Source organism: Pelobates fuscus, chromosome 4 (genome assembly GCF_036172605.1).
Source record: "Pelobates fuscus isolate aPelFus1 chromosome 4, aPelFus1.pri, whole genome shotgun sequence".
In the NCBI taxonomy this organism is placed as follows: Eukaryota; Metazoa; Chordata; class Amphibia; order Anura; family Pelobatidae; genus Pelobates; species Pelobates fuscus.
The window spans coordinates 80,613,383-80,641,354 of NC_086320.1; the positions used below are offsets into that span (position 1 = coordinate 80,613,383).

The 27,972-nt window shown below is 47.0% G+C and overlaps 1 protein-coding gene across 2 annotated transcripts; it reads left to right on the forward strand.

Annotated features, from left to right (window-relative positions):
• The first annotated feature begins 401 nt into the window (after positions 1–401).
• On the forward strand, positions 402–27,967 carry LACTB2 (lactamase beta 2). 2 transcript variants are annotated; one of them, XM_063450388.1, is made up of 7 exons: positions 402–607; positions 8,398–8,558; positions 10,448–10,577; positions 16,780–16,958; positions 22,854–23,002; positions 25,395–25,476; positions 27,707–27,967. In XM_063450388.1, exons 1-7 carry the CDS (start codon positions 483–485, stop codon positions 27,745–27,747), a joined length of 867 nt encoding a protein of 288 aa, XP_063306458.1. In that variant the 5' UTR covers positions 402–482; the 3' UTR covers positions 27,748–27,967. The 2 variants fall into 2 exon arrangements, with proteins under 2 accessions (XP_063306458.1, XP_063306459.1); XM_063450389.1 differs by having other exon boundaries at positions 10,451–10,577.
• The last annotated feature ends 5 nt before the right edge of the window (positions 27,968–27,972 follow it).

Sequence of the window (27,972 nt, forward strand, 5' to 3'; positions counted from 1 at the left end):
CAAACATTGAAAGATTTTATCCATTTTTAGGCATAATGAAATAAGAATAAAATGTGTTCTAACAAAATAAGGATATTGATATTTTGATATAGAATGTTATGGAGAAAGCTTTTTTTATTTTTTTTTATTTTGTTTAGGCACAGTATTATATACAGAGAGATACATATCTAATTTTGGAATGTTTCGTTATTGTTTTTGTTACTGGACAATGATCAGCAGCCTCCTTTGGCAGGGAATGGAATTGTAGTCTGTGGTTATGTTATGTTAGGAAGGCTCGCTCTGAGCCGAGCAATCACAGTGAACGTCTCATTCTACGAGTAAAAGCAAAGCTGCTCTGTGATTGGTGTAATCAGGAAGAGGGCGGGGCCTTTTCGGCGTTAGGCGTTGCGCGTAGCGTTCAAGGCTACGCCCCCTTGCTGTCAGTCCGCGGTCGGCGATCGAGGCGCTGATTGGCTGATTGGTCGCCGGGTGAAGCTGTTGCCATGTCGCTGACCTTCCTGCCGCGGATCGAGCAGTTATCCGCCCGGGTGATCCGGTTGTTGGGCTGTAACCCGGGGCCTATGACCCTTCAGGGCACTAACACCTACCTGGTGGGCACCGGCCGCAGGTAATCACGTCATCAGTGATCGCCGCTTGGACCTTGTCCCCGAGACAGACTGAATGTAAACATGTTACCCGGCCTGGGACACACACACACTGTAATCGGCCTGAGGGGGGGAGACACTGTAACCGGCCTGGGGGGGGGACGACGACACTGTAACCGGCCTGGGGGGACGACGACGACACTGTAACCGGCCTGGGGGGGGACGACCACACTGTAACCGGGGGGGGCACACTGTAATCGGCCTGGGGGGGAGGAGACACACTGTAATCGGCCCTGGGGGGGGGGGACAAACTGTAACCGGTGGGGGGGGAGACACACTGTAACCGGCCAGGGGGGGGGGGGGGAGACACACTGTAACCGGCCAGGGGGGGGGGGAGACACACTGTAACCGGCCGGGGGGGGGAGACACACTGTAACCGCCGGCCGGGGGGGGGAGACACACTGTAACCGGCCTGGGGGGGGGAGACACACTGTAACCGGCCTGGGGGGGGGAGACACACTGTAACCGGCCTGGGGGGGGGAGACACACTGTAACCGGCCTGGGGGGGGGGAGACACACTGTAACCGGCCTGGGGGGGGAGACACACTGTAACCGGCCTGGGGGGGGAGACACACTGTAACCGGCCTGGGGGGGGGAGACACACTGTAACCGGCCTGGGGGGGGGAGACACACTGTAACCGGCCTGGGGGGGGGAGACACACTGTATCCGGCCTGGGGGGGGAGACACACTGTAACCGGCCTTGGGGGGGGGAGACACACTGTAACCGGCCTGGGGGGGGAGACACACTGTAACCGGCCTGGGGGGGGGAGACACACTGTAACCGGCCGGGGGGGGAGACACACTGTAACCGGCCGGGGGGGAGACACACTGTAACCGGCCGGGGGGGAGACACACTGTAACCGGCCGGGGGGGGAGACACACTGTAACCGGCCGGGGGGGAGACACACTGTAACGGGGGGGGAGACACACTGTGACCGGCCGGGGGGGCGGAGACACACTGTGACCGGCCGGGGGGGCGGAGACACACTGTGACCGGCTGGGGGGGGGGGGAGACACACTGTGACCGGCCGGGGGGGGGAGACACACTGTGACCGGCCGGGGGGGGGAGACACACTGTGACCGTCCGGGGGGGGGGGGGAGACACACTGTGACCGTCCGGGGGGGGGGGAGACACACTGTGACCGTCCGGGGGGGGGGGGAGACACACTGTGACCGGCCGGGGGGGGGGGAGAGATATTGTGACATGCTGGGGGGGGGGGAGACACACTGTGACCGGCCGGGGGGGGGGGGGGAGACACACTGTGACCGGCCGGGGGGGGGAGACACACTGTGACCGGCCGGGGGGGGGGAGACACACTGTGACCGGCCGGGGGGGGGGAGACACACTGTGACCGGCCGGGGGGGGGGAGACACACTGTGACCGGCCGGGGGGGGGAGGGGAGACACACTGTGACCGGCCGGGGGGGGGGGAGACACACTGTGACCGGCCGGGGGGGGGGGGAGACACACTGTGACCGGCCGGGGGGGGGGGAGACACACTGTGACCGGCCGGGGGGGGGGGGGAGACACACTGTGACCGGCCGGGGGGGGGGGGAGACACACTGTAATTGGCCGGGGGGGGGCACTGTAACCGGCCTCGGGGGACGACGACAATGTAACCGGCCTGGGGGGGGACACTGTAACCGGCCTGGGGGGTGGTGGGGACACTGTAACCGGCCTGGGGGGGGGTGGGGACACTGTAACCGGCCTGGGGGGTGGAGTGTGTAACCGGCCGGGGGGGGGGACACTGTAACCGGCCGGGGGGGGGGGGACACTGTAACCGGCCTGGGGGGTGGGGGGGACACTGTAACCGGCCTGGGGGGTGGTGGGGACACTGTAACCGGCCTGGGGGGGGGTGGGGACACTGTAACCGGCCTGGGGGGTGGAGTGTGTAACCGGCCAGGGGGGGGGAGACACACTGTAACCGGCCAGGGGGGGGGGGAGACACACTGTAACCGGCCGGGGGGGGGGGGAGACACACTGTAACCGGCCGGTGGGGGGGGAGACACACTGTAACCGGCCTGGGGGGGGGAGACACACTGTAACCGGCCTGGGGGGGGAGACACACTGTAACCGGCCTGGGGGGGGGAGACACACTGTAACCGGCCTGGGGGGGGAGACACACTGTAACCGGCCTGGGGGGGGAGACACACTGTAACCGGCCGGGGGGGAGACACACTGTAACCGGCCGGGGGGGGAGACACACTGTAACCGGCCGGGGGGGAGACACACTGTAACGGGGGGGGAGACACACTGTGACCGGCCGGGGGGGCGGAGACACACTGTGACCGGCCGGGGGGGCGGAGACACACTGTGACCGGCTGGGGGGGGGGGGAGACACACTGTGACCGGCCGGGGGGGGGAGACACACTGTGACCGGCCGGGGGGGGGAGACACACTGTGACCGTCCGGGGGGGGGGGGGGAGACACACTGTGACCGTCCGGGGGGGGGGGGAGACACACTGTGACCGTCCGGGGGGGGGGGGAGACACACTGTGACCGGCCGGGGGGGGGGGAGAGATATTGTGACATGCTGGGGGGGGGGGGAGACACACTGTGACCGGCCGGGGGGGGGGGGGGAGACACACTGTGACCGGCCGGGGGGGGGAGACACACTGTGACCGGCCGGGGGGGGGGGAGACACACTGTGACCGGCCGGGGGGGGGGAGACACACTGTGACCGGCCGGGGGGGGGGAGACACACTGTGACCGGCCGGGGGGGGGAGGGGAGACACACTGTGACCGGCCGGGGGGGGGGGAGACACACTGTGACCGGCCGGGGGGGGGGGAGACACACTGTGACCGGCCGGGGGGGGGGGAGACACACTGTGACCGGCCGGGGGGGGGGGGAGACACACTGTGACCGGCCGGGGGGGGGGGGAGACACACTGTAATTGGCCGGGGGGGGGGCACTGTAACCGGCCTCGGGGGACGACGACAATGTAACCGGCCTGGGGGGGGACACTGTAACCGGCCTGGGGGGTGGTGGGGACACTGTAACCGGCCTGGGGGGGGGTGGGGACACTGTAACCGGCCTGGGGGGTGGAGTGTGTAACCGGCCGGGGGGGGGGACACTGTAACCGGCCGGGGGGGGGGGGACACTGTAACCGGCCTGGGGGGTGGGGGGGACACTGTAACCGGCCTGGGGGGTGGTGGGGACACTGTAACCGGCCTGGGGGGGGTGGGGACACTGTAACCGGCCTGGGGGGTGGAGTGTGTAACCGGCCAGGGGGGGGGAGACACACTGTAACCGGCCAGGGGGGGGGGGAGACACACTGTAACCGGCCGGGGGGGGGGGGAGACACACTGTAACCGGCCGGTGGGGGGGGAGACACACTGTAACCGGCCTGGGGGGGGGAGACACACTGTAACCGGCCTGGGGGGGGAGACACACTGTAACCGGCCTGGGGGGGGGAGACACACTGTAACCGGCCTGGGGGGGAGACACACTGTAACCGGCCTGGGGGGGGAGACACACTGTAACCGGCCTGGGGGGGGGAGACACACTGTAACCGGCCTGGGGGGGGGAGACACACTGTAACCGGCCTGGGGGGGGGGAGACACACTGTAACCGGCCTGGGGGGGGAGACACACTGTAACCGGCCTGGGGGGGGAGACACACTGTAACCGGCCTGGGGGGGGAGACACACTGTAACCGGCCTGGGGGGGGAGACACACTGTAACCGGCCTGGGGGGGGGAGACACACTGTAACCGGCCGGGGGGGGAGACACACTGTAACCGGCCGGGGGGGGAGACACACTGTAACCGGCCGGGGGGGGAGACACACTGTAACCGGCCGGGGGGGGAGACACACTGTAACCGGCCGGGGGGGGAGACACACTGTAACCGGCCGGGGGGGGAGACACACTGTAACCGGCCGGGGGGGAGACACACTGTAACCGGCCGGGGGGGGAGACACACTGTAACCGGCCGGGGGGGGAGACACACTGTAACCGGCCGGGGGGGGAGACACACTGTAACCGGCCGGGGGGGGAGACACACTGTAACCGGCCGGGGGGGGAGACACACTGTAACCGGCCGGGGGGGAGACACACTGTAACCGGCCGGGGGGGGAGACACACTGTGACCGGCCGGGGGGGGGGAGAGACACACTGTGACCGGGGGGGGGGAGACACACTGTGGCCGGGGGGGGGGGGAGACACACTGTGGCCGGGGGGGGGGGGAGACACACTGTGGCCGGGGGGGGGGGGAGACACACTGTGGCCGGGGGGGGGGGGAGACACACTGTGGCCGGGGGGGGGGGAGACACACTGTGGCCGGGGGGGGGGGGAGACACACTGTGGCCGGGGGGGGGGAGACACACTGTGACCGGCCGGGGGGGGGGGGAGACACACTGTGACCGGCCGGGGGGGGGGAGACACACTGTGACCGGCCGGGGGGGGGGGGGAGACACACTGTGACCGGCCGGGGGGGGGGGGAGACACACTGTGACCGGCCGGGGGGGGGGGAGACACACTGTGACCGGCCGGGGGGGGGGGGGAGACACACTGTGACCGGCCGGGGGGGGGCGGAGACACACTGTGACCGGCCGGGGGGGGGCGGAGACACACTGTGACCGGCCGGGGGGGGGGCGGAGACACACTGTGACCGGCCGGGGGGGGGCGGAGACACACTGTGACCGGCCGGGGGGGGGGGGGCGGAGACACACTGTGACCGGCCGGGGGGGGGCGGAGACACACTGTGACCGGCCGGGGGGGGGGAGACACACTGTGACCGGCCGGGGGGGGGGAGACACACTGTGACCGGCCGGGGGGGGGGGGAGACATACTGTGACATGCTGGGGGGGGGGAGACACACTGTGACCGGCCGGGGGGGGGGGGGAGACACACTGTGACCGGCCGGGGGGGGGGGGGGGGGAGACACACTGTGACCGGCCGGGGGGGGGGAGACACACTGTGACCGGCCGGGGGGGGAGACACACTGTGACCGGCCGGGGGGGGGGGAGACACACTGTGACCGGCCGGGGGGGGGGAGACACACTGTGACCGGCCGGGGGGGGGGAGACACACTGTGACCGGCCGGGGGGGGGGGAGACACACTGTGACCGGCCGGGGGGGGGGAGACACACTGTGACCGGCCGGGGGGGGGGAGAAACACTGTGACCGGCCGGGGGGGGGGAGGGGAGACACACTGTGACCGGCCGGGGGGGGAGACACACTGTGACCGGCCGGGGGGGGGGGAGACACACTGTGACCGGCCGGGGGGGGGGGGAGACACACTGTGACCGGCCGGGGGGGGGGAGACACACTGTGACCGGCCGGGGGGGGGGAGACACACTGTGACCGGCCGGGGGGGGGGAGACACACTGTGACCGGCCGGGGGGGGGAGACACACTGTAATTGGCCGGGGGGGGCACTGTAACCGGCCTCGGGGGACGACGACAATGTAACCGGCCTGGGGGGGGACACTGTAACCGGCCTGGGGGGTGGTGGGGACACTGTAACCGGCCTGGGGGGTGGTGGGGACACTGTAACCGGCCGGGGGGGGGGGACACTGTAACCGGCCTGGGGGGTGGTGGGGACACTGTAACCGGCCTGGGGGGGGGTGGGGACACTGTAACCGGCCTGGGGGGTGGAGGGGACACTGTAACCGGCCTGGGGGGTGGAGGGGACACTGTAACCGGCCTGGGGGGTGGAGGGGACACTGTAACCGGCCTGGGGGGGGGGACACTGTAACCGGCCTGGGGTGTGGGGGGACACTGTAACTGGCCGGGGGGGGAGGGGGACACTGTAACCGGCCTGGGGTGGGGGGGGACACTGTAACCGGCCAGGGGGGAGGGGGACACTGTAACAGGCCTGGGGGGTGGGGGTGGACACTGTAACAGGCCTGGGGTAGTGTATTCACTGAGACACACTGTAACCGGCCTGGGGGGAGTGTATTTACTGAGACGCTGTAACCGGCCTGGGGGGAGTGGATTCACTGAGACACACTGTATCCCAGGCAGTGACACAACACTAGCTGGCCATTATTGGAGCTGTAGTCCTCAGCTACTGCTAAGGCTACTGTTAACATGGCTGGGAGAGCACAAGCACTGAGCACACTAAACAAAGAACAGCAAGGCTTACAAGGGGTTAATACACTAAACCTGGAATTGTCAGTGCTAACTAGGGGTTAATACATTCAACCAGGAATAGTCCATGCTAACCCGGGGTAATACACTAAACCGGGAGTGGTCCGTGCTAACCAGGGGTAATACACTAAACCGGGAGTGGTCCGTGCTAACCAGGGGTTAATACACTAAACTGGATCAGCAATTAGACTGAAATTCTGAAATCCAAAACCGCATATGGAGGAATCATGAAGTTAAGAAACAGATGGTGGCTGTGCCTTTTCTTTTTGTTCATTTGGAGTCACATCCGTAGCTCCAGGGGAACAGAATTATGTATTGTTAGGGGAGAGATAATAAATACAAATTATTATTATTATTTTTTTTTGTGTACAGGTCAAGTTTTAATACACAAAACAAAAAAGAATTGTCAGGATTAACACACTAAACTGTAATTGCCATGCTAACATATAGGCAACAGTACCTGATTTCAAAGAATTCTTCTACTTACTTTGGTTTGGCCTGAATTTAAGTATTTGGGTTTCAGTTTGCTACAACATTTAAAAGAGTTCAGTGAATAAACCTCTATTAGGTAATGTCACTAAAATGAGACTTGTTGAGAATTAAAAGTGAAATTCAAATTTAAGGATATGGAATGGAAGCATAGCTGACTTGGTGAATGTTTCCAGTTTAGCTATTTTGGTCTTATATTTGAAATTCACTTAGAATCCCAACAGTTATCCCCTTAGAAAATAAAACACTGTGAAGTAAAAAGTTCTAGGATCACTCTTCAAGTGGCAGTATAAGCACTATAACCATTATGTTATTAAATTGGTTATATTGTCTGGAGTCCCCTGAAGCTGTTCTTTGGCCACTCACAGCTGCCCACCACTGGATGTATGGCTAAAGCAGAGATTACTGAGAAGCTTGCAACTATAAATTGACTGGGCCTAGTTTGTTTCGGTTGTTGGGATCCTTACCTGAAACAGTATATGTGTGACTCTCTGCATACATGATTTCGTTTCCAGCCGTTTTCACTTTCTATTCGCTGATGCTTATGGGAAAATTGTCACTTGCCAAGCTCTTAGTATGTTCTTGGGGCATCTCAAGAGCATGTGGAAATATGAAACTCGTATGACAACTTGCCTTTTTTTTTTTTTTTATCATAACAATTCTCGGAATACCACTTTTCTAATAAAATTAGTTTTATAGGTTTAAATTGCTTATTTTTCTTGAAAATACTTAACTTTTATCATACATTAGTAATGCACCAGGAAACCACATGCACATACCGTTATCCAGCAAAGCACATTTCAATTAACTTGTTTAGCCTCCCAAATTGACCACTTGAGAAAGCATATTCACTAGCCCTAGTTGCTCACTGTCAGCTTAGTGGAGGCCTGAAGCAGCTCCCAGCAGACACCATGTAAGAAGTCAAACTGTTTGTTTGCTTACAGCGGGGACACAAGTGCATCCCTAGCACCATAACCACTGCAGCACACTGTGGTAGTTAGTATTTACAGTCCTTGTTGCGCTCCTTTAACAGAAACAGGTGATGCCAAACTCCCACTATAAGTATGGTATATTTTTGTTCAGCAATGCTTTAGGACATTAATTTATGTGAATTGTTATAGACATTGTCGATCCTGCAATAATTATAGATACATTAAACTCTATTTTGTAGGCGAATACTTATAGACACTGGAGAGCCTGCAATACCAGAATACATCAGCTGTTTGAAACAAGCACTGTCTGAATTTAATACATCAATCCAAGAAATTGTAGTGACTCATTGGCATCATGACCACACAGGGGGGATAAGTGATATCTGTAGAGATGTTATTGGTAAGAATCCTAATCTGTGTATTAAGTTAATTATGTGTTCTACATTACTTGCTTATTTTATGTAAAACACTAGTACTTTACACAGGACTTCACAATTTGATGACAAACCATATTTTAACTTACAAAACACAAAAAGTGATAAAGGCCTGTTCAAGCCAGATTACATTTAAATAGGAAGTAGAGATATAGCATACACAACAGGTTAAATACATTTTAACAAGGTTATTCACTAAGGTGAATTCAAACTGAATTTCAAATTTAAGGTCAAAATATCTGCACTGGAAACATTCTCCAAGTCAGCTATGCTTCCAGTTTGGTTACTGTGGCCTTAAATTTGAAATTCACTTTGATTGCTAAAATGCCCAATATGTCTAGGATTCCCATTAAAGGATCACTATAGTGTCAGGAAAACAAAGCGGTTATAGTTGACACTATAGTGCCCTGAGGGTGCCCCCACCCTCAGGGTCCCCCTCCCATGGCGCTGAAGGGGTTAAAACCCCTTCAGCTACTTACTTTAATCCAGCGCCGGGCTCCCTCGGCGCTGGTGACCTCTTTTCCTCCGTCCTATGTACGCTCTGCGCAATGGAGGCATAATATGCCTCCAGCGTTGCAGATGCGCCTCTAGTGGCTGTCCGGAAGACAGCCACTAGAGGCTGGCTTAACCCCAAATGTAAACATAGCAGTTTCTCTGAAACTGCTATGTTTGCATCTGAAGGGTTAAAACCTGAGGGACCTGGCACCCAGACCACTTCATTGAGCTGAAGTGGTCTGGGTGACTATAATGTCCATTTAAGGTTTATGTTATACAACAAATATTGCAAAGATTACATCTAACATTTTGCAAAGTTTGGCATGCTGAGATTAGTACCGACATCAGTAGAGGGCTATCCCAGCTCACACAGTACAGAGGGCTCTGTGAGCACTTTTTACTATGACTGTAGCATGAGAGGTTGATCTCCCTCTCATGCTGCAGCTCAATAAACTGTGATTGTTGATGGGCAGCTGGCAAAGCCCAGCACCAATCACTGAGCAGGGAAATCTCAACAGGGTCTTTTCAAACCTTGGGGATTTCTTTGATACTGGGGGCTCACAAAATGATACTGCGTGGCACTGAAAATCACCTGTTGACAAAGGGGACCCACAGGTATCGAAGAGGTGAAGGCTTGGGGTACTCTCAGAAATACTGTGGCTGAGGATTTAAGGGCCCATGTGCACTTAGACTCTGGGACATAGGTAATCTGTCAGTCTGTGGCCAATAAGTGTGATCCCAGCTTGCAGCAGGGACCCTCAGATATCCAGTGATACTTGGAGCTCCTTGGTGCAAGCAAGGATTTAATCCTGCTGGTACTTTTAATGCACAACAGCCCAAGCCATTAGTGGGCATTAAAACACTGCACTTAAGGTATTAAGCAAAGTTCCTTAGCAGTTGCTAAGCTAATTTACATACAGCCCATGTGTCAAAACAATCCCACATAAGGAAAAATTGCAGACATCATGAACAAAGGTGAAAAATGGCAGAGAGTTAGGTGTAAAGAAAGAGAAAATTGAAAGAAAAAAAAAATATAAGACAAGTAATATGCAGATCTTAGAAGCTGTTTTAAGATATACCCCTCAATGAATAAAATGCAAAATAAAATACATGCATATTTTCATTGGCGGGTATATTATATTTAAAAAAAATTACTCCCATAATGCAAAACAATCCGGACGATTTGTGTACATTGCTTGATGTCCTTATCACATGCATATTTCTGTACCTTGGATGCATGGAGTGAATATAATAATTGTTAGTAAAACTACATTTGTGCTATTCTGTAATGTATTCTGTTAAAGGCATGGGATTTAAACCATTGGTTAGAATAACTGAAGAACTGTTTACTTGTTTCCAGCAGGTTCAAATTTCTGTGTTAGTAAACTTCCCCGCCATCCTCCCCGACAAGAAGTTATAGGAGAAGGAGAGCAAAAGTACAAATACCTTAAAGATGGAGATATGATACTTACTGAAGGTGCAACTCTCAGGTAAGGTTCACTGACACTGCACATAGAAGCATATTAACCCTCTGCACTGCTGATAAACCTGTTCTTTATTACTGAATCAGCTTCACTTGGGCATATATTCACTAATTACAACCATCCCAATTTGAAGGGGCCATGACTGCTCTTAAATTGGAGCTAGAGAATGGCAGTCTTAATAAAATATGTGAACACGGGGTATCCCACTACAGCAGCAGTTTTAGGTTCCTCCGTGCACTGCTTTGTTTAGGCTGGCATGCTGTGGCAATTTCACCCCTTCCTGACCCACAAGTAGCAGGAGGCTCTAGTCTCTGTAGTAATATGTGTAGAATTTTAAACTGAAGTGACCAATCTGATTCATAGGGTTTTCCAGTATGGCAGGTTTTACCTTGAATTTGAAATTCACTTCTTTGAATTCTCACTATAGTGAATCGCTTTAGGAGACATACATGTAACTCTTATTTTCAGTACAGTAACTTCACCAGTGCACCAACTGCCATATATTTATAAAACCTTTTTAACATGGCTTGGTAATACACAGCCTCCTTACACCCTAACCACTACAATCAGCACTAGTAGCTATGGTGCTTGGTGGGTGCCAATAAACAAACCCACCCAAGGTGCCAACTACTCTAGGTACGCCTCTGCTTATGCCCCTCTTACTCTCCCACTTTGTGTCTCTAACTTTGTGTCTATTTTTCCCCACATCTTTACCTCTCTTACTCCCTCAGTCTGAAACCCGACTGCATATTACTGCCCTGTGTCTCGTACAGCGGATCTGTCACTGTCTGGGATGTTTGCATAATTTGCAAAGACTCCTGACAGTGACATCACATCTCGGGGTCCAGTTGCTAGAGGTGCAGGCAAAGGTGAGATTTACTTATCTGAAGGAGTCCCTTCTTTATTTGAGTATATATTTTGACTGGGTTGGCATTTCATTGAAATTCCAACACTGCCAATCTTAGTATTTCATTTAATCTCATTTTGAGTGGGGGGCGTGACAGAACTGCATTAATTCACTGTATTCCCCCTTTGTATGTCTTACCCTTCCCTCGTGTCTCTAACCCCTCTGTTGTAGCATGTTCTTGTATACTGGGGTAGAGGATCCATACAGTCAGTCACACACACTCAGTAGTCCATATACTCAGTGACACACACTTTCTGACAGACACAAGCACTGACATACATATTATCACTCACTAACCGACGCAATCACTGACACATACTCTGTCTCTAACACACACTAAACAAATCCCTGCTGTTACTTACCAGCAGTCAGTGTTCTTTGTGAACGTCCACTGTATGCATTGGGATTAAGCCAGTGCACAGTCAAGGACTTGACCAGTGGGAAAAGACATCATGATGTATTCCCGCTGACTTCCTTGAAGATTTATCTAATGTTTGCATTTCCTTTATTGCAAATTCTGTTTAATTGAAAATGTTGTTGTATCTCCTGCTCTGTTTATAGCTTGCTATACCCTGCAGGTGCTATATATATATATATATATATATATATATATATATATATATATATATATATATATATATATATATATATATATATATATATATATATATACATACATACATACATACATACATACATACATACATACATACATACATACATACATACATACACACACACACACACATTTACAGAGAAGAAGACAAAAAGTTGTTTTGGTTCCTGGTTAGGAACTTTGTTAACTGAGGTAATCCTGACAGTGCAGAGCTAGCTCATTAGCTTCTGGCTCTCTGTCAGCTGTAGTGGTGGCAGGTAACAGCAGACCCCAAGTGGGAAGTCAAACCATTCTAAAGGATTGACTACTTACATTGGGTTGGAGCCAGGACCATACCCCCATGCTGTAATGGTTCTAGTATTAGTGTTTCTTTCTATATTTCGTGAATGAGCCCTGGAATTGATTTGCAATGAAGGAACACAAAAGAAGAGAAATATTTTCATTTGTGTTTTATTCATTTATTTGTTATATGTATTTATAATGAAGGGAAATAAGGGGAAAAATCTTCATCAACAGGTTTACTCACTAAACTCTTAATTGTAGCAAATTAAAATCAGCAAAAATAAATATAATCACAATTTGGCTGTTTTTGCCTGAATTTGACTATACACTTTTTACTGAAGTCTCAATGGCCCGAACAAACAGGGGAAAACTATATGGTTGTGTATGGGGCCATTCAGATGGCAAAATAAAGACATTCTTCATAAGCTTTAACTTATGGATATCCATTGGAGAGAATTCTGCCGGACAGCTCGATTTCTTAAAATCCACACCCAGAATTTAACTGTCTGAATTCTTTACAAGACTACCCTGGGTACATTATGAAGAATTTTGAAGGTAAGTATAATTTATTTTAATAGGTATTATACTTACTGTGTCTATCCTCACTATTAATTATCATATTTATATATTTTATTTTCAGTGTTTTTATTATTTATATATATATATATATATATATATTTTATTATTTTATCTGTATTTTACAAATATTATTATTTATCTGTATATTTGGTCTTTTTACTGCATACTTGCAGGGAAATTAAGAGTATATATTTGTGTAAATTATATATGGCAGTGTATTAATTTCCCATGCCTCCTTTTTAGGTGTTTAAAGTTAGATTTTTTAAAATCTTTGTTATGTTGTAGCTAATTAAAGGGATACTCTTAGCACCAAAACTGTGCTTAAAGGACTACTATAGTGCCAGGAAAACATACTCGTATAGGGCCCTTGGGTCCCCCTCACCCTTGGGTGGGCCCCCCTCCCGCCGGGCTCTAGGGTGAGGAAGGGGTTAATCCCTTACTTTTTTTTTTCAGCGCCGGGCTCCCTCGGCGCTGGGGATTCTCCTCTACCTTTCCTGTCACCGGCTGCATGTTCGGCACAAGCATTCAGCCAGTCCATAGGAAAGCATTCTCAATGCTTTCCTATGGACACTGGCGTCTTCTCACTGTGAAAATCACAGTGAGAAGTGCCTCTAGCGGCTGTCAATGAGACAGCCACATGAGGCTGGATTAACCCTTAAGTAAACATAGTAGTTTCTCTGAAACTGCTATGTTTACAGCAGAAAGGGTTAATCCTAGATGGACCTGGCACCCAGACCACTTCATTAAGCTGAAGTGGTCTGGGTGCCTATAGTCAGGGCTGCCATCAGGGGGTGACAACCATGACGGTTGTCACGTGCCCGGCTGCCCTGGGGGGCCCGGGCTGCTCTGGCAGTCCTGGGCCCCACTTTCCCTCTTTGCACACATAGATAGCGAATATCGCTATCTATGTGTGCAGCCGCGGGCCCCCGGCTCCCTGTTACCGCAGAGGGGGCCCAGGCAGCACACTGCTTCTCCTCTCTGCTAATAACTCTCGTGAGACCCGGTTGCCATGGCAACGCACCGCGGGTCTAGCAAGAGTTATTGGAGGAGAGAAGAGAAGAAGTAGTGTGCTGCCTGGGCCCCCTCTGCGGTAACAGGGAGCCGGGGGGCCCCACCATGCCACCGGACCACCAGGGATGGAATCTCCCCCCTCAATGGACAAAGGTAAGCAGGGAGGGGGGAGAAACAATTTAATGAAATGTTTTGCTTTTTTTTAATTATATGAAAATGCCCCTCCCCCTTCCCCTTCCCCTCCCCCTCCCCCCCAGATTGCACATTTACACACACACTACATACACTAACACAACACACACACACACTACATACACTAACACAACACACACACACACTACATACACTAACACAACACACACTACATACACTAACACAACACACACTACATACACTAACACAACACACACTACATACACTGACACAACACACACACACACACTACATACACTGACACAACACACACACACGCACTACATACACTAACACAACACACACACTACATACACTAACACAACACACACACTACATACACTAACACAACACACACACTACATACACTAACACAACACACGCACTGCATACACTAACACAACACACGCACTGCATACACTGACACAACACACGCACTGCATACACTGACACAACACACGCACTGCATACACTGACACAACACACACACTGCATACACTGACACAACACACGCACTGCATACACTGACACACGCACTGCATACACTGACACACGCACTGCATACACTGACACACGCACTGCATACACTGACACACGCACTGCATTCACTGACACACGCACTGCATTCACTAATACAATACACGCACTGCATTCAGTACACACTAACACACGCTACATTCATTACACTGACACACTCTGCATTAACTGTACACACAGCATCCACTACACAAACATCCTTTATTCACAGTACACACACTACATCCACCACAAATTGAAACACTCTGCATTCACTATACACAGACACTGCGTCTAATACACACTACATCCACTACAGACACTGCATCCACTAAACACATTTCATCTAGTACATACAAACACTACATCCACTACACAAACACACACTACATCACTGTACATACACTACATCCACTACTCAAACACACTCTGCGTTCACTATACACACTGCATCCGCTACACAAACACACACTCTGCATTCACTGCACAAACAATATCTAATACACACAAACACTACATCCATTACACACATTCTAATTCACTTCCACTGTACACACCACATTCAGCCCTGCATCATTGTCAGCGGACTAGGTAGGGCGTGGGCGGGCCCGGGGGGTCCCAGACCTTGTGCTTTGTCAGGGGCCCCAATATTTCTGATGGCAGCCCTGCCTATAGTGGTCCTTTAGTGAAGCAGTTTTAGTGTCTAGAACATGTCCCTACAGTTTCAATGCTCAATTATCTGCCATTTATTAGTTAAATCACTTTTATTCTGATTATACAGCACTAGCCACACCTCCCTTGTCCCTTGACTTAAAGTTGACTTGTTTAATTTTAAATCAGATGTGACGGCACAGTGTATTTACTTCAGAAGTACACTGCTATAACTATTCAAAGACAAATGCATATAATTATACAAATATATACCAAATAGTATCATTCACAGTTCATGTCTGTCTTTTGTGGGACATCTGAAGTAGAAACTTTAAAGTAAATCAGTTCTTCACAATATGCTCTGTCATGCCTCCTAATTCACAAGACTCTCGGGTGATTTGATGTCAGACAGTATATCCTGGGCTTAAATTGTAGTCCTAAGTTACTAGCCAGGCCTTAAGTTACTTACCACCGCAAGCCATAGTATACCCTCCGGGGGTGAATTTCTACTCGCAAGGATTAAATTTTCACTCGCCAATGGCTATGAAACGCCAATACTGACCCCTTTGCTGCCAGAGGTGTAACTTCACCACTAGCGTTTGGGGCTGGCGACAGACAGCCAATGGCAGCATGCCCAACCCCTAAGCCAGGGGTGTGACGTCAGTGGAGGAGAATTGACCTGAGGGTTGAGGTTCGACCAGCGTAGGAATGGTTACTCTGACCAACAACAATGTTTTCTTAAAAACTATTTATTAGTTTGGAGTAATCCTTTTTATTTGATGCCCCTATATTCATTTAAATTAGTTTACATAACATCTTACATTTTCTTAAAGGATAACCGTCACTTATTTGGAAATTTTACCACTTGAGAGGTGGAGGGGAGGGTGTGGGATTAAAACCTCCTATAACTCCTAACACTTATATAATGCCATTTAAAAAAAACGGTTTAACAAATTGCAGTGGGGAGCCACCAGAAGACATTTAGTTTAGTTAATAAGCTTGTGAGAATTGGTAAACTGTTACATAATTTAAATATATGGTCTCTTATTTCCTACCCATTTTGTCTTTTACAGTCTCCATTTGTGTATTTTAGCCTCCAGTGGTTCTTATCCCACTTGTGACTCTTGACCCTCTCCCTGTGTTTTGAGGGACATAGAGGGGGAATGCAGAGATACATGTGGAATATTGGGGACATGGCAGAGACAAAGAAGGGAATTGATGGAATGTGTGAAAAAGAGATATGAGAGACATGGGAAGGATGAATGATACACACAGCGCTTCGTGCTTTGACCACGAAAATATGGGTGTTTGAAGGGATAATTGGTCAAGAGAGCCTCTTTCAGTGTGAACTGTGCAAGGAGTAGTAGTTATCCAGCTGGGAAGGCTTGAATGCTTTTATTAGTTCCCAGTGAAATGCATATTTATTAAATGTCTGATATCATCTCATTATTTAGAGTTCTCTACACACCTGGACATACTGATGATCATATGGCACTGGAATTATTAGAAGAGAATGCTATATTCTCAGGGGACTGCATCCTAGGAGAAGGGACAGCAGTGTTTGAAGAACTATATGATTACATGAAGTCTTTACAAACGTTGCTGGATGTCAAGGCAGACAAAATTTATCCAGGTCAGTGGGATCAGAGCAGTATTTTAATGAAGAGTAAGGTACTAATCATATATAAAATACACATTATTTTTCATGACCCATTCCATTTAAAGGAACACACACCACTGAATTTAAAAACAAATCAACACCTTAGTAGACATAACCTTAAAGTAAACAATCATGACAGAATTCTCCCCACCCTGCCTTTCTCTTTCTCAACCACACGTAGATCATGCCTTTCCTACCCTTCAGACTTTCTCCACAGCTACTGAACAAGAGGTGGCTGCGCTTCTCCTTTCCTCTCGCCCCACCACTTGCCTGCTCGATCCTATCCTATCTCACCTTATCAGATCTCTCTCCCCATGTCTTGCACCTTCCTTAACACACATCTTCAACTGCTCTCTCTTCTGGCGTTGTCCCTGCTGACCTTAAACATGCCCATGTAGTACCTATCCTGAAAAAAACATCTCTTGACCAGTACTCCACCTTTAACTATCGTCCCATATCTCTGCTCCCTTTCTCCTCAAAGCTTCTGGAAAGACTTGTCTTTACCCGTATGTCTCACTTCCTCAATTCCAACTTTCTCCTTGACCCTCTTCAATCTGGCTTCCGCCCTCTCTACTCTGGACTGCTCTTTTCAAAGTTACTAACAACCTAATCGCAGCTAAATCCAAAGGCCACTACTCCATACTAATTCTTCTTGACCTCTCTGCTGCCTTTGACACTGTTGATCATGCTCTCCTTCTTCAAAGTCTTCAATCATTCGGTCTCTGTAACTCTATTCTTTTGTGGTTTTCCTCTTACCTCTCCCAATGCTCACTCGGCGTCTCCTTTTCTAATGATACCACCTCCCCTCGTCCTATCTCGGTTGAAGTCCCCCAAGGCTCTGTCCTTGGTCCCCTTCTATTTTCTATTTATACTGCCTCTCTTTCCAAACTTATTACCTCTTTTGGATTCCACTACCACCTGTACGCTGATGACAACCAGATATATATCTCCTCCCCGGACCTTTCCCCTGCCGTCGTGCAACGTGTCACTGCTTGCCTTTCTTCCATCTATGATTGGATGTCCTCCTGCTTTCTGAAACTCAATCTTTCTAAAACTGAGCTCCTCGTCTTTCCTCCTCCTAATACTGATCCTTCTCTTTCTCTCCCTTCAAATTAGTGGTATCCACATAAGTCCATCCTTGCAAGCGCGCTGTCTTAGCGTCATACTTAACTCTGGCCTCACCTTTGAGCCTCACATCCAGTATGTTGCCAAATCCTCTAGATTCCATCTTAAAAACATAGCCCGCAGCCGCCCGTTTCTTAAGCAAGATGCTACCAAAGAGCTTGTCCATGCTCTAGTAATTTCCCGCATGGATTATTGTAACCCTCTCCTAGTTGGTCTTCCCAAAAGCCGTATTGCCCCGCTACAGTCTGTAATGAATGCTGCCGCCAGACTGATTTTCCTCTCTAGTCGGTCCTCTCACACCTCATCCCTCTGTCAGTCCTTACATTGGCTTCCTGTATCCTATAGGAGTCAATTCAAAGTGCTAACCCATATCTATAAAGCACTGAACAATTCCAGCCCCTCTTATATCTCTTCACAGATTTATAGGTATGCCCATTCTCAGTCTCTCTGTTCTGACCGTGACCTTCTTCTGTCCTCTGCTCATATCCGTACGGCCAACCTGCGTTTGCAGGACTTCTCGCAGGCGGCTCCCTTCCTATGGAAAAGCCTGCCTACCGCCATCAGACTCTACCCTACTCTCCAATCATTTAAGAAGTGCCTTAAAACCCATCTCTTTAGGAAAGCTTATTGTCTCCCAGAGTAACCTCTACCTCACATACCTGTCTCTTACTCTCTCCTAAAGGGCAGCACTCTACTCTCTCCTCCAGCTCTGCTTCACTCCCACCTTATTTGATTGCTATTTCCTGTCCTAATGTATTTTATACCCCACTTCCTATAGTCTGTAAGCTCATTTGAGCAGGGCCCTCTTCAACCTATCGTTCCTGTAAGTTTTCTTGTAATTGTCCTATTTATAGTTAAATCCCCCCTCTAATAATATTGCAAAGCGCTAGGGAATCTGTTGGCACTATATACATGGCAATAATAATTTTAATAATGCATTTTTTTTTTCTGGGTGTATATAGAGATATAGCTCGTAAAAGCTGCAGAGCCGCTGTCTGCAACAATTGTTGGCACGTCCCTTTATCCCCTGCAAAGGCTTTTAGTCTGTGCCGAGGAATACACCTGCTCCATCCATTAGCTATGTAGTGCACGTAAGAAGAAGAAAACCTCCCTAGCTGTCTGAGTGACAGCCAGGAATGTGTTTCTACATCCAATTATAAAAGTGCCGATATCTATTAATAAATTTTTTTTTTTTAAAAAAGCACTTATAAAAACTGTCACAAATATGACACTCTAGATACATAAAGCATGTTAAACAAACTGAAGTGCTTTATATTTCTGGAGTGTTCGTTTGCTTGCACTCCTCCTGCTGTCTTTGTTGATTTGCACATACATCCTGTGTTCTAGGCTGTGTGCATACTGCATTAACAATTGGGGTTAAATATGTAGAAACCCTATTTTTGATGATTCAGGTAATATGCCCTAATTGAGCTTCTGTAATAGTTAACCTTATCCACCCAGTGGTATCCAACTATCGTAGACAGTAACAATTTTCATGCTACATCTACTGCTCTTTGTTATCATATATATTCTTGTGAAATGTAAATGCTATTCTGTCTGACACGCTAAGCACTGCAAAAAAAAGCATGTCCAAAAAAATCTGAAGAGACATGGTGCCTTTGTGTACCATTACTAATTCAAGACTCTTGGCTATTTCCTAGCTAGGGCCTTTTATGACCCATTATTAGCATTGTTGAGATGTGAACTGGCCCAAAAGGAGGTGCACATGAACAGTGCAGGGTCCATTTGCTATTCCTCTCCCGTCCCTCACTCCCCCCAACAAACACACACTAGTTGCCCATTTTTCTTCATCACTTTCTGTTCTTTACTGTCCTTAAATATAATTGTGTTGAACATATATTACCCTCAGATTTAGTATGGTTGGAAGGCCTAAACGTAGATATCTCTTCAAGCCTGAAATAAAATGGGCGTAATGCTTACCCTATTCTTTCCCCTTAAGAGTGTTTTCCAGCTTGCCGCCTTTAAAGCATCTCTTTCGCCTTATGGGTTCTTTGCCTATTTTGCACAGCTTTTTTACTTACGTGAACCTGTTTCTTTACCGGCGCCGCCATCTTCTTCCGCAAAATCATCCTCCGCTCCTGGTCAGGAGCTGATGTCATTTCTGTTCTCTTGCATATGCACAAGAGTGCAACCGAAATATATGGAAGATCCTGCAAGACCATCGGATCCTCCTTAGGAAGAGCCATTTTCCCCTCAGCCATCGCTTGGGTGGCTTGACAAAAGATAACTCTGCATTTTGTAAAGCGTAAGAAAACTACATAAGGCAAAGTAGTCCCTACTTTATCTTATAATGTCTTTTGACTGAGTTTTAATTTGAGTGAATTTAAGTCTTTTTGAGAATTTCATGAAAAAGTTATCTTTATGAAATGCTATGGTGGGGAGGGGTGACAGAGCAGCTTTTACCCTTTCTTTCTCCTTAACCCTTGCAAAACGCATACTAATTGATATGCCCTTTAGCCTCCCTTATATACTATTTTTTGTTTTCCCTGCTCCCCGGTAATACTTGTGTACAAACTGTTGAAACAAACTGTTAAAGGGACACTGTAGTCACTCTTCTTCATCTCAATATTGTGGTCTTGGTGCAGTGTTCTTGTCCTCTTAACTCTGCCATGTGCAGGGTGTTTTTTTCTTTTACAAACTACAATGTGTACATTGCAAGGTTAATTCCTCCTGTAGAGGCTGTCAACACATGTAAAACCCGGATTCAGTGCTCTCCTATGGGAAGTCTAAATGCAAATTTGTGTGTGTATGTATATGTATATATATATTTGGGTTTTTTAAAATGTATTTTAATCCAGGGGGAACTAAATAAGAGTAGGGACAGGAACATTATAAAATTAGGCATAAAGATGTACAGATTTGTATTCCTAATGCTATAGTTTTCCTTTAATCCTTGATCTGTTACTTACAGGTTTGCTGCTTTTTTTTTTTTTTCTTTTAAGGTTGCTAGTGCTGCTAAGGGAGGAGAAATAATTGGTGGGGGTGGGGGGTGGGAATATATTAATGTGAACAGAAGGATGTGTAGACTAAAGTATAATCTTAAAAATACACTAGAGGGCGCAAGAACCCTGCAAGAGAGCATAGTTACCAATCTTGAAGCTGTTAAAACATACCCAAACACAGAAAAGCAAAGGAAACAGGTTACAATATAATAGTTTATTCCACAAAATCAATTGAAATACACAATCAAAATAAAAATGTATTCAACTGTTCCACTTGGAAACTAAAACCAACCATTGCTATCTGATAAAAACGTGTTATAGCAAGCCCCAGGGGGCTACTAATATCTTTAAAATATAGAAGTTTGTGGTGGTAAAAAGTGCCAAAGTCCTTATTGCTGAATATCATTGCTCGCTCAATGCGTTTCGTCCCTTCGTAATCAGGAATTCTTCAGGAGCCAATTTTCATGTGTCCTCCAGCGGTGGTCCTTTTAAATGCTTTGCGTCCAAACCAATCACGTGTTTTAGACTTTTGCTCCGTGCGTGTGTAGAGGTGATAGTGCAGGCATAGGCAACCTTTGGCACTCCAGATGTTTTGGACTACACCTCCCATGATGCTTTGCCAGCACTATGGGTGTTCTGAAGTACCGAAGGTTGCCTATCCCTGTGATAGTATATGGTTTTAAATTAGAATTCGTCTAAGGGAGTATTCTATATTGCAATATGAATGTGATTATTGGAGATGCTGCTTGATAAACATTTTGCAATTTTATCAAAGGTAAGTCTTTCATCTAAAAACGTGATTACCTTTCTGACGTAAATAGACAAATAACCGTGTCTTTATGTGGGTCAGCAGTACAATAGCATATTCAGAGATGTGTGTGGGTGACCCTGCAGACAGTAAGTGTGTCTGGTGTATATTGGGCAGCAAGCAAATTTGACCATCAGGGTGAATGTGACCTTGCATGAAGATAGAATATGAGCACAGAGACTTAATGGACCACTATAGGCACCCAGACCACTTCAGCTCAATGAAGTGGTCTGGGTGCCAGGTCCATCTAGGGTTAACCCTGCAGCTGTAAACATAGCAGTTTCAGAGTAACTGCTGTTTACAATAGGGTCAATCCAGCCTCTACCGGCTGTCTCATTGACAGCCGCTAGAGACGCTTCCCCTCTTCTCACTGTGAAATGCTTTCCTATGGACTGATTGAATGCGTGCGTGGCTCTTGCCGCGCATGCGCATTCAGCGCTGCCTTTGGAAAAGGGTGGAGAGTTCCCCAGCGCCGAAGGAGCCCGGCACTGGAGAAAGGTAAGAATTTAGAGTGGGACCCTGAGGGTGGGGGGGACCTAAAGACCCTATAGTGCCTGGAAAATGAGTTTGTTTTCCTGGCACTATAGTGGTCCTTTAAGTGAGGTGGAGAGCTAAGTTTCTGTGTGGTATTTAGGGGACTGTGAGTGAAGAAGGCGTTACTGTAAAATAGATATGATTTATCCACACAGAAACAGGGAGAGAATGTACAGATGTCTGAGTATGCATATATGTTAGCACTAGGACAGACAAGTTAAAGCTAGCTTATTTATAATATGGTCTGAAGGTGGAATATTGAAACATTTTATATTTTTTCAAATACAAATTCGATAGCACTACATGGTAAGGAGGTTTGTATTTTGAAAGTAATTATTGTTTTCTGAGTGATTGAAAATATTATTGTTCTAGAAGTACTAGAATTTCCTGTTAATACAATTATTGCCACTGTGTATGTTTTTACTCTGCATCTAACAGGTCACGGTCCCGTAGTTCAAGAGGCAAGAATTAAAATTCAGGCATACATTTCGCATCGATTGGCTCGTGAACAGCAGATCCTTCAGGTTTTGCGAGAGAATACTGGGAACTCTCTGACTTCAATAGAACTTGTTAAAATTGTATACAGGGTAAATACTGCCGTTCCAACATTTTGTTATGATTGTTCCATCTGTGTATTAGATTCAAATTCTTCTGTGGGAGCCAAATCCTGATTTAAAACAAATTTTAATTAACAAAAGTGAAAGTTAAGAAAAATGGTTAATATAAAAAGAATCTGTTAGGCCAGGTATAACTTATGCACTCGTTAAAGGGCATTAAATACTATCTATACATTGTGTTAGCAGATTGGTTAAAAAAATACAAATTTTTTTTTTTTTTTTTTTTAAGTCAGCACAGACCCTATCTGAATTCATTGACTGATGAGAGAGCAGAAGAAATCTCCAATGGGCAGTCCTTCTCTCCCCACACATAGCAACTATAACACATGTTCACTCTTTAGCAAACCGGATAGCGTCACAGAGTCTCTAAGCAGGACAAATCAATGATTACTGCAGGCATAGCATGGGTGGGACAGAGGTGGTTGTTAGTGAAGTGTTACACCCACCTTTGTGAAGACCTGACCATGCTGGAACGGAATTAGAAGTTTAGACTAGTGGTTCAAAAAAAATTTGGGACCAGGGTACACTAAGTAACAGAATTTCAAGCAACACCTACTTTTTTTACCTTCATCGACAACTTATAAATGCCACATTAACATTGAAGACTTACTATAGAAATATGCATACGTCTGGCAAAACTGACTTAGTTTTAAATAATTCCCAAGTGGGAATCACAATTTTAATTCTGAAACTTAAAAAAAAAAAGGGGGGGGGGGATCTTCCTCATGAAGTATGATCAGCTTGATATTTTAGACTGGCATGCATTATGTCCATTTAGTAAATTGCAATGGAGGCTATGGTTATTGCTACTGTAATTCTTTTTTCTCTAGAATTTAGTTAACCTCACAGTGTTTTATTGAGGTATACGTGAAACATACAATATAAGTAAAGCTTAGATAAAGCAGTACAGGTTCCAAAGAACAATGTGTCAAAACACATTTGTTCATAGTGAGAGAAGTAATACTTCTTTTTTAGTATAAAAATATACCATACACAAACTCAACAAAATTAATTGGCAGCACCATGCACTGGTAGCAAATACAAGAGTGAATATATTAAAATATCTCCAGTTGTTAGACAAGTAAGCCTTTAGACTCCTAGATATAGAGACATATATGCGCATAAGAAAGTGTAGTGACCTTACGAAATAACTGAAACACAGCTCTGCTTAACGACTATGGGCTGTCTCAGCGAGCTATCCTTGTTGTAGGATAGCCATAATTTGCAGTAACCAAGAGCCATATAGGCCCAAGTCCTCCAATTTTCACTAGACCAGCAACAGTCACCAGCCAGCCTCCAAGCTGTACGATGGGCAACACTACGTCTCCTAGGCAAGTCGCTACAGGTGTATCTGAGCTGAAAGGTTGCTAAAACAATGGCATGGCTTGGAACCCAACTTCTTTGCTCATTGTATATACTTGCCCCCTCGAATACCTTACTTATTATTTTGGATTGTCTGTACTCTTTGCAAAACTTCAATAAAAATGCAAGTATTTTAAGGACTCCATGCTATCACAACCATGAAGTAATTGTGTTAATGTAACACATTGAGGTTGCTTGAGGCACTCTTGTTAAAAACTACTGGCATAGATGATCCTTGTATCTCTCAGCCACCAGTTCGGGTTTCTCAATTGGAAATCTATTTGAACCTACAGAAGCCAACTTGACTTCAAAAGGCACTTAAAGGGTCATTCTCTGAGCCAGAACCACTACAGCTTAATGTATTGAGTCTGTCCCTGCAGGCCGGGAAGTGTAAACCCTGTCTTTTCTTTAAAAAAAAAAAAAAGGAAGGAAGTGTGCACACTGCTGCCCAACACCACCTCTAGTGGCTGTCACTCTGATAGCCACTGGAGGGACTTCCTGGGTTTGATCCTGCAAAGATTGCAGGACCGACTTTCAGCATCTTTACACTCTGCTTGAAGACGCTGTATGCTCTTCATAGGGATAAATTGTCTCATTGCATCTCTTTGAGGAGATGCTGATTGACATTGCGATTTCCCCAATGGTGAAGTATTGGATTGGCTGAGATCATCAGTATTGATTATCTAAGCCAGTGGAGGTGGGGCAACCATGGTGAGACCAGCTTGATAGGTGAGTAAAATGAGTTTTGTTTTTTCTTCTGAGGGGTGCTAATAATCAAAATAGGTAGGCTAACACTATAGAGTTAGGACTACAGGTTTGTATTCCTAATACTATAGGGATCCCTTAATTAAAAAAGATGCATTAGCACCAACTTTTTTGGGCATTGGATTTTAGTTTACATATTATATTAACATTTTATTAATAGCATACAGGACATTTGAGGAAGTACAATATAATTTCAGTTTTAAACACTATTTCTGTTCTTTGTTAAAATTTGCAGGATACCCCAGAACATTTACATCCAGCTGCAGAGCTGAACCTTGTTCACCATTTAAAGAAATTAAAGAAGGAAGGAAAAATATGTAAGTTTTTCTCTCGTTTTCTCTGTGTGGAAGGTTTCGTGTCATAGCTCAGGCACAGATGATTTATACAGCAATTCAGGGGTGAAAACTCGGCCAATCAGAAGCAGTTTGAGAATGGTTTATTAGCATCTTTGGCTAACTTAATAATGCTAGCATTTGGGTCTACAGATAAGGAAATGGAAAGGGAGTGATAATTGGCAGGGGTGATTGTGGGGATTTAAATTGTTCATAGGCAGGGGATGTGACTAACACCTCAAAATATCAAAAAGTTATATTTAGAAATGAAAGAAACACCACTTAAAGCCAAAGATAGACAAAAAACCAATAGACAAACATAAAACCTGAACATATAACGTCTGCATAAAACAGACATAACACATGCCTAAAATGGCTAATATTCAAGCATTGAGCAGAGCTTACAAAGTTTGACTCTCCTTGTGTTAGGAGTCTGATAGACGGATCCAGAATAAAACATTAAAAAAAATCACAACGTTAACGTTCCTTTTGTGTAATGCTCCATTTTATTTTTAAATTTATGTTAAAGATTTAGCAAATTACTTCTCTGTCCAGTTCAATCAAGGCACAGCCGGGGCACACATTAAAGGTAAACAATATAGTCACAAAAGCAACTTTTAGCTTAATGAAGCTGCAGTCTCACTGCTCAATTCTCTGCCATTTAGGAGTTATATCACTTTGTTTAAACAGCCTTAGTCACACCTCCTTGCATGTGACTTACACAGCCTTTCTAAACCCTTCCTGTAAAGAGAGATCTAATGTTTACACTTCCTTTATTGCAAATTCTGTTTAATATATAATGTATTTTCTCCTGCTCTGTTAATAGCTTGCTAGACCCTGCAGGAGCCTCATGTATGTAATTAAAGTTCAATTTACAGAGCAGGAGATAAAAACTTTTAAAGTAAGTTACATATGATTAAAAATGAAGCCATTTTGTTTTCATACAGGCTGTGTCAGTCACAGTCAGTGAGGTTTGACTGGGGTCTCGCCGTCCCTTCCCACCTTGGACCAAACACCTGAATCCAGTGGGAAGACCTCTCCTCCAAGAGAGTATCACTGTATAATAATCCAAAAAGCAGTATAGCAAATCCCCCCATACATGAGCCAAGGCTTAATGCTTAGAAGTAATATGTTTAATGGCAGTTACAGAATTTATACAAGTCACAAACTCCTCCCCTGTGCCTGAGAGATTGAGTCAGGAACTGTACAAACACCCCAGAAGTACCCATAAAACACATGACAACCCCACAAAAGTCACATCATCTGGGAGACCAACATATCCAAAAATCACCCAGATCAGTTCAGGGGTTTGGATTTTTTATGGAAGTCATTTTTTTGAACAACATAGGAAAATGGCACCAACAAAGTCTTTTCCCATGGTTTTTACAGGGCCCATAGTCCTGGGGCAAGAGGCTGGCAAGAAGGCTCCTCCAGGACGTGGCGAGGTTACTTTTTGCCACAGTGTCCCTTTAACCCCTTAAGGACCAAACTTCTGGAATAAAAGGGGATCATGACGTGTCACACATGTTATGTGTCCTTAAGGGGTTAAGCAAAAGAAACAAAAATGGGGGAAATTTATCATATTGTTGCCTTTTTTATTTTTACCTATTCCTTTTCTTCACCAATGCACAGATGGATTTTTATGCATACAAAAAATTTTTTACGCAGTTTAAACCATATTTATAAGAATCTTAAATATGAAAAGATTAGAGATGAAAAATAATGGACACTATTCTGAAAACTTTGATAAATCTCCCCCATTGTTTGTGTTTCTCCTACTGTCCCTATGTTGAGTGCAAAGTGTGAAACCTATAATGATGATTGACTGGGAACCAAGGTGGAGGTACTTAGAGAGGTGCTAACATCTACACTTAATTGTGTTTTTTAGCATTAATAAACACATTTACATAAAATACAGAAATAAACTTTGGTGAAAAACTCATATTAAAAGAGTTGAAATTGTATATAGGAATTATGAATTTGTTCATTCTTAAAAATATGTCTTTGTTATGGTTAATCTACCTAAAATGTGGCACCAAAATGCAGTGTGTACTTATGTGTGCATTACTAAATAATACACCTAGAGGGTATATAACATCTAATGGTTTATTTTCGATCATAATAAAATTCCAATTTTTCCTCTCAGAAGACTCTTGTCCGGAAGAGGCTACTGGCACTGCATAATGATTGATTAACTTATTTATTTGTTTTCCAGTGGAAGAACATTCACCCGTTAGATGGAAAAGCAATTTGTAAACAGGAAGTTTGATAACAGCATTAATTGTCCACATGGAAAACATGGGAGAGATATGCAGTACCATGAACATGGTTTCCAGTTTGTTTTGTTTTTTTAATTGTTAATGCCTTAAAATAACATTTATAAATGTCCAAGTCCTCTGGTAGGCTGTACCATGAACATGGTTCCAGATTTTCTAATTATTAATGCCTTAATATTAAAATAATAAATGCCAACGTACTCTG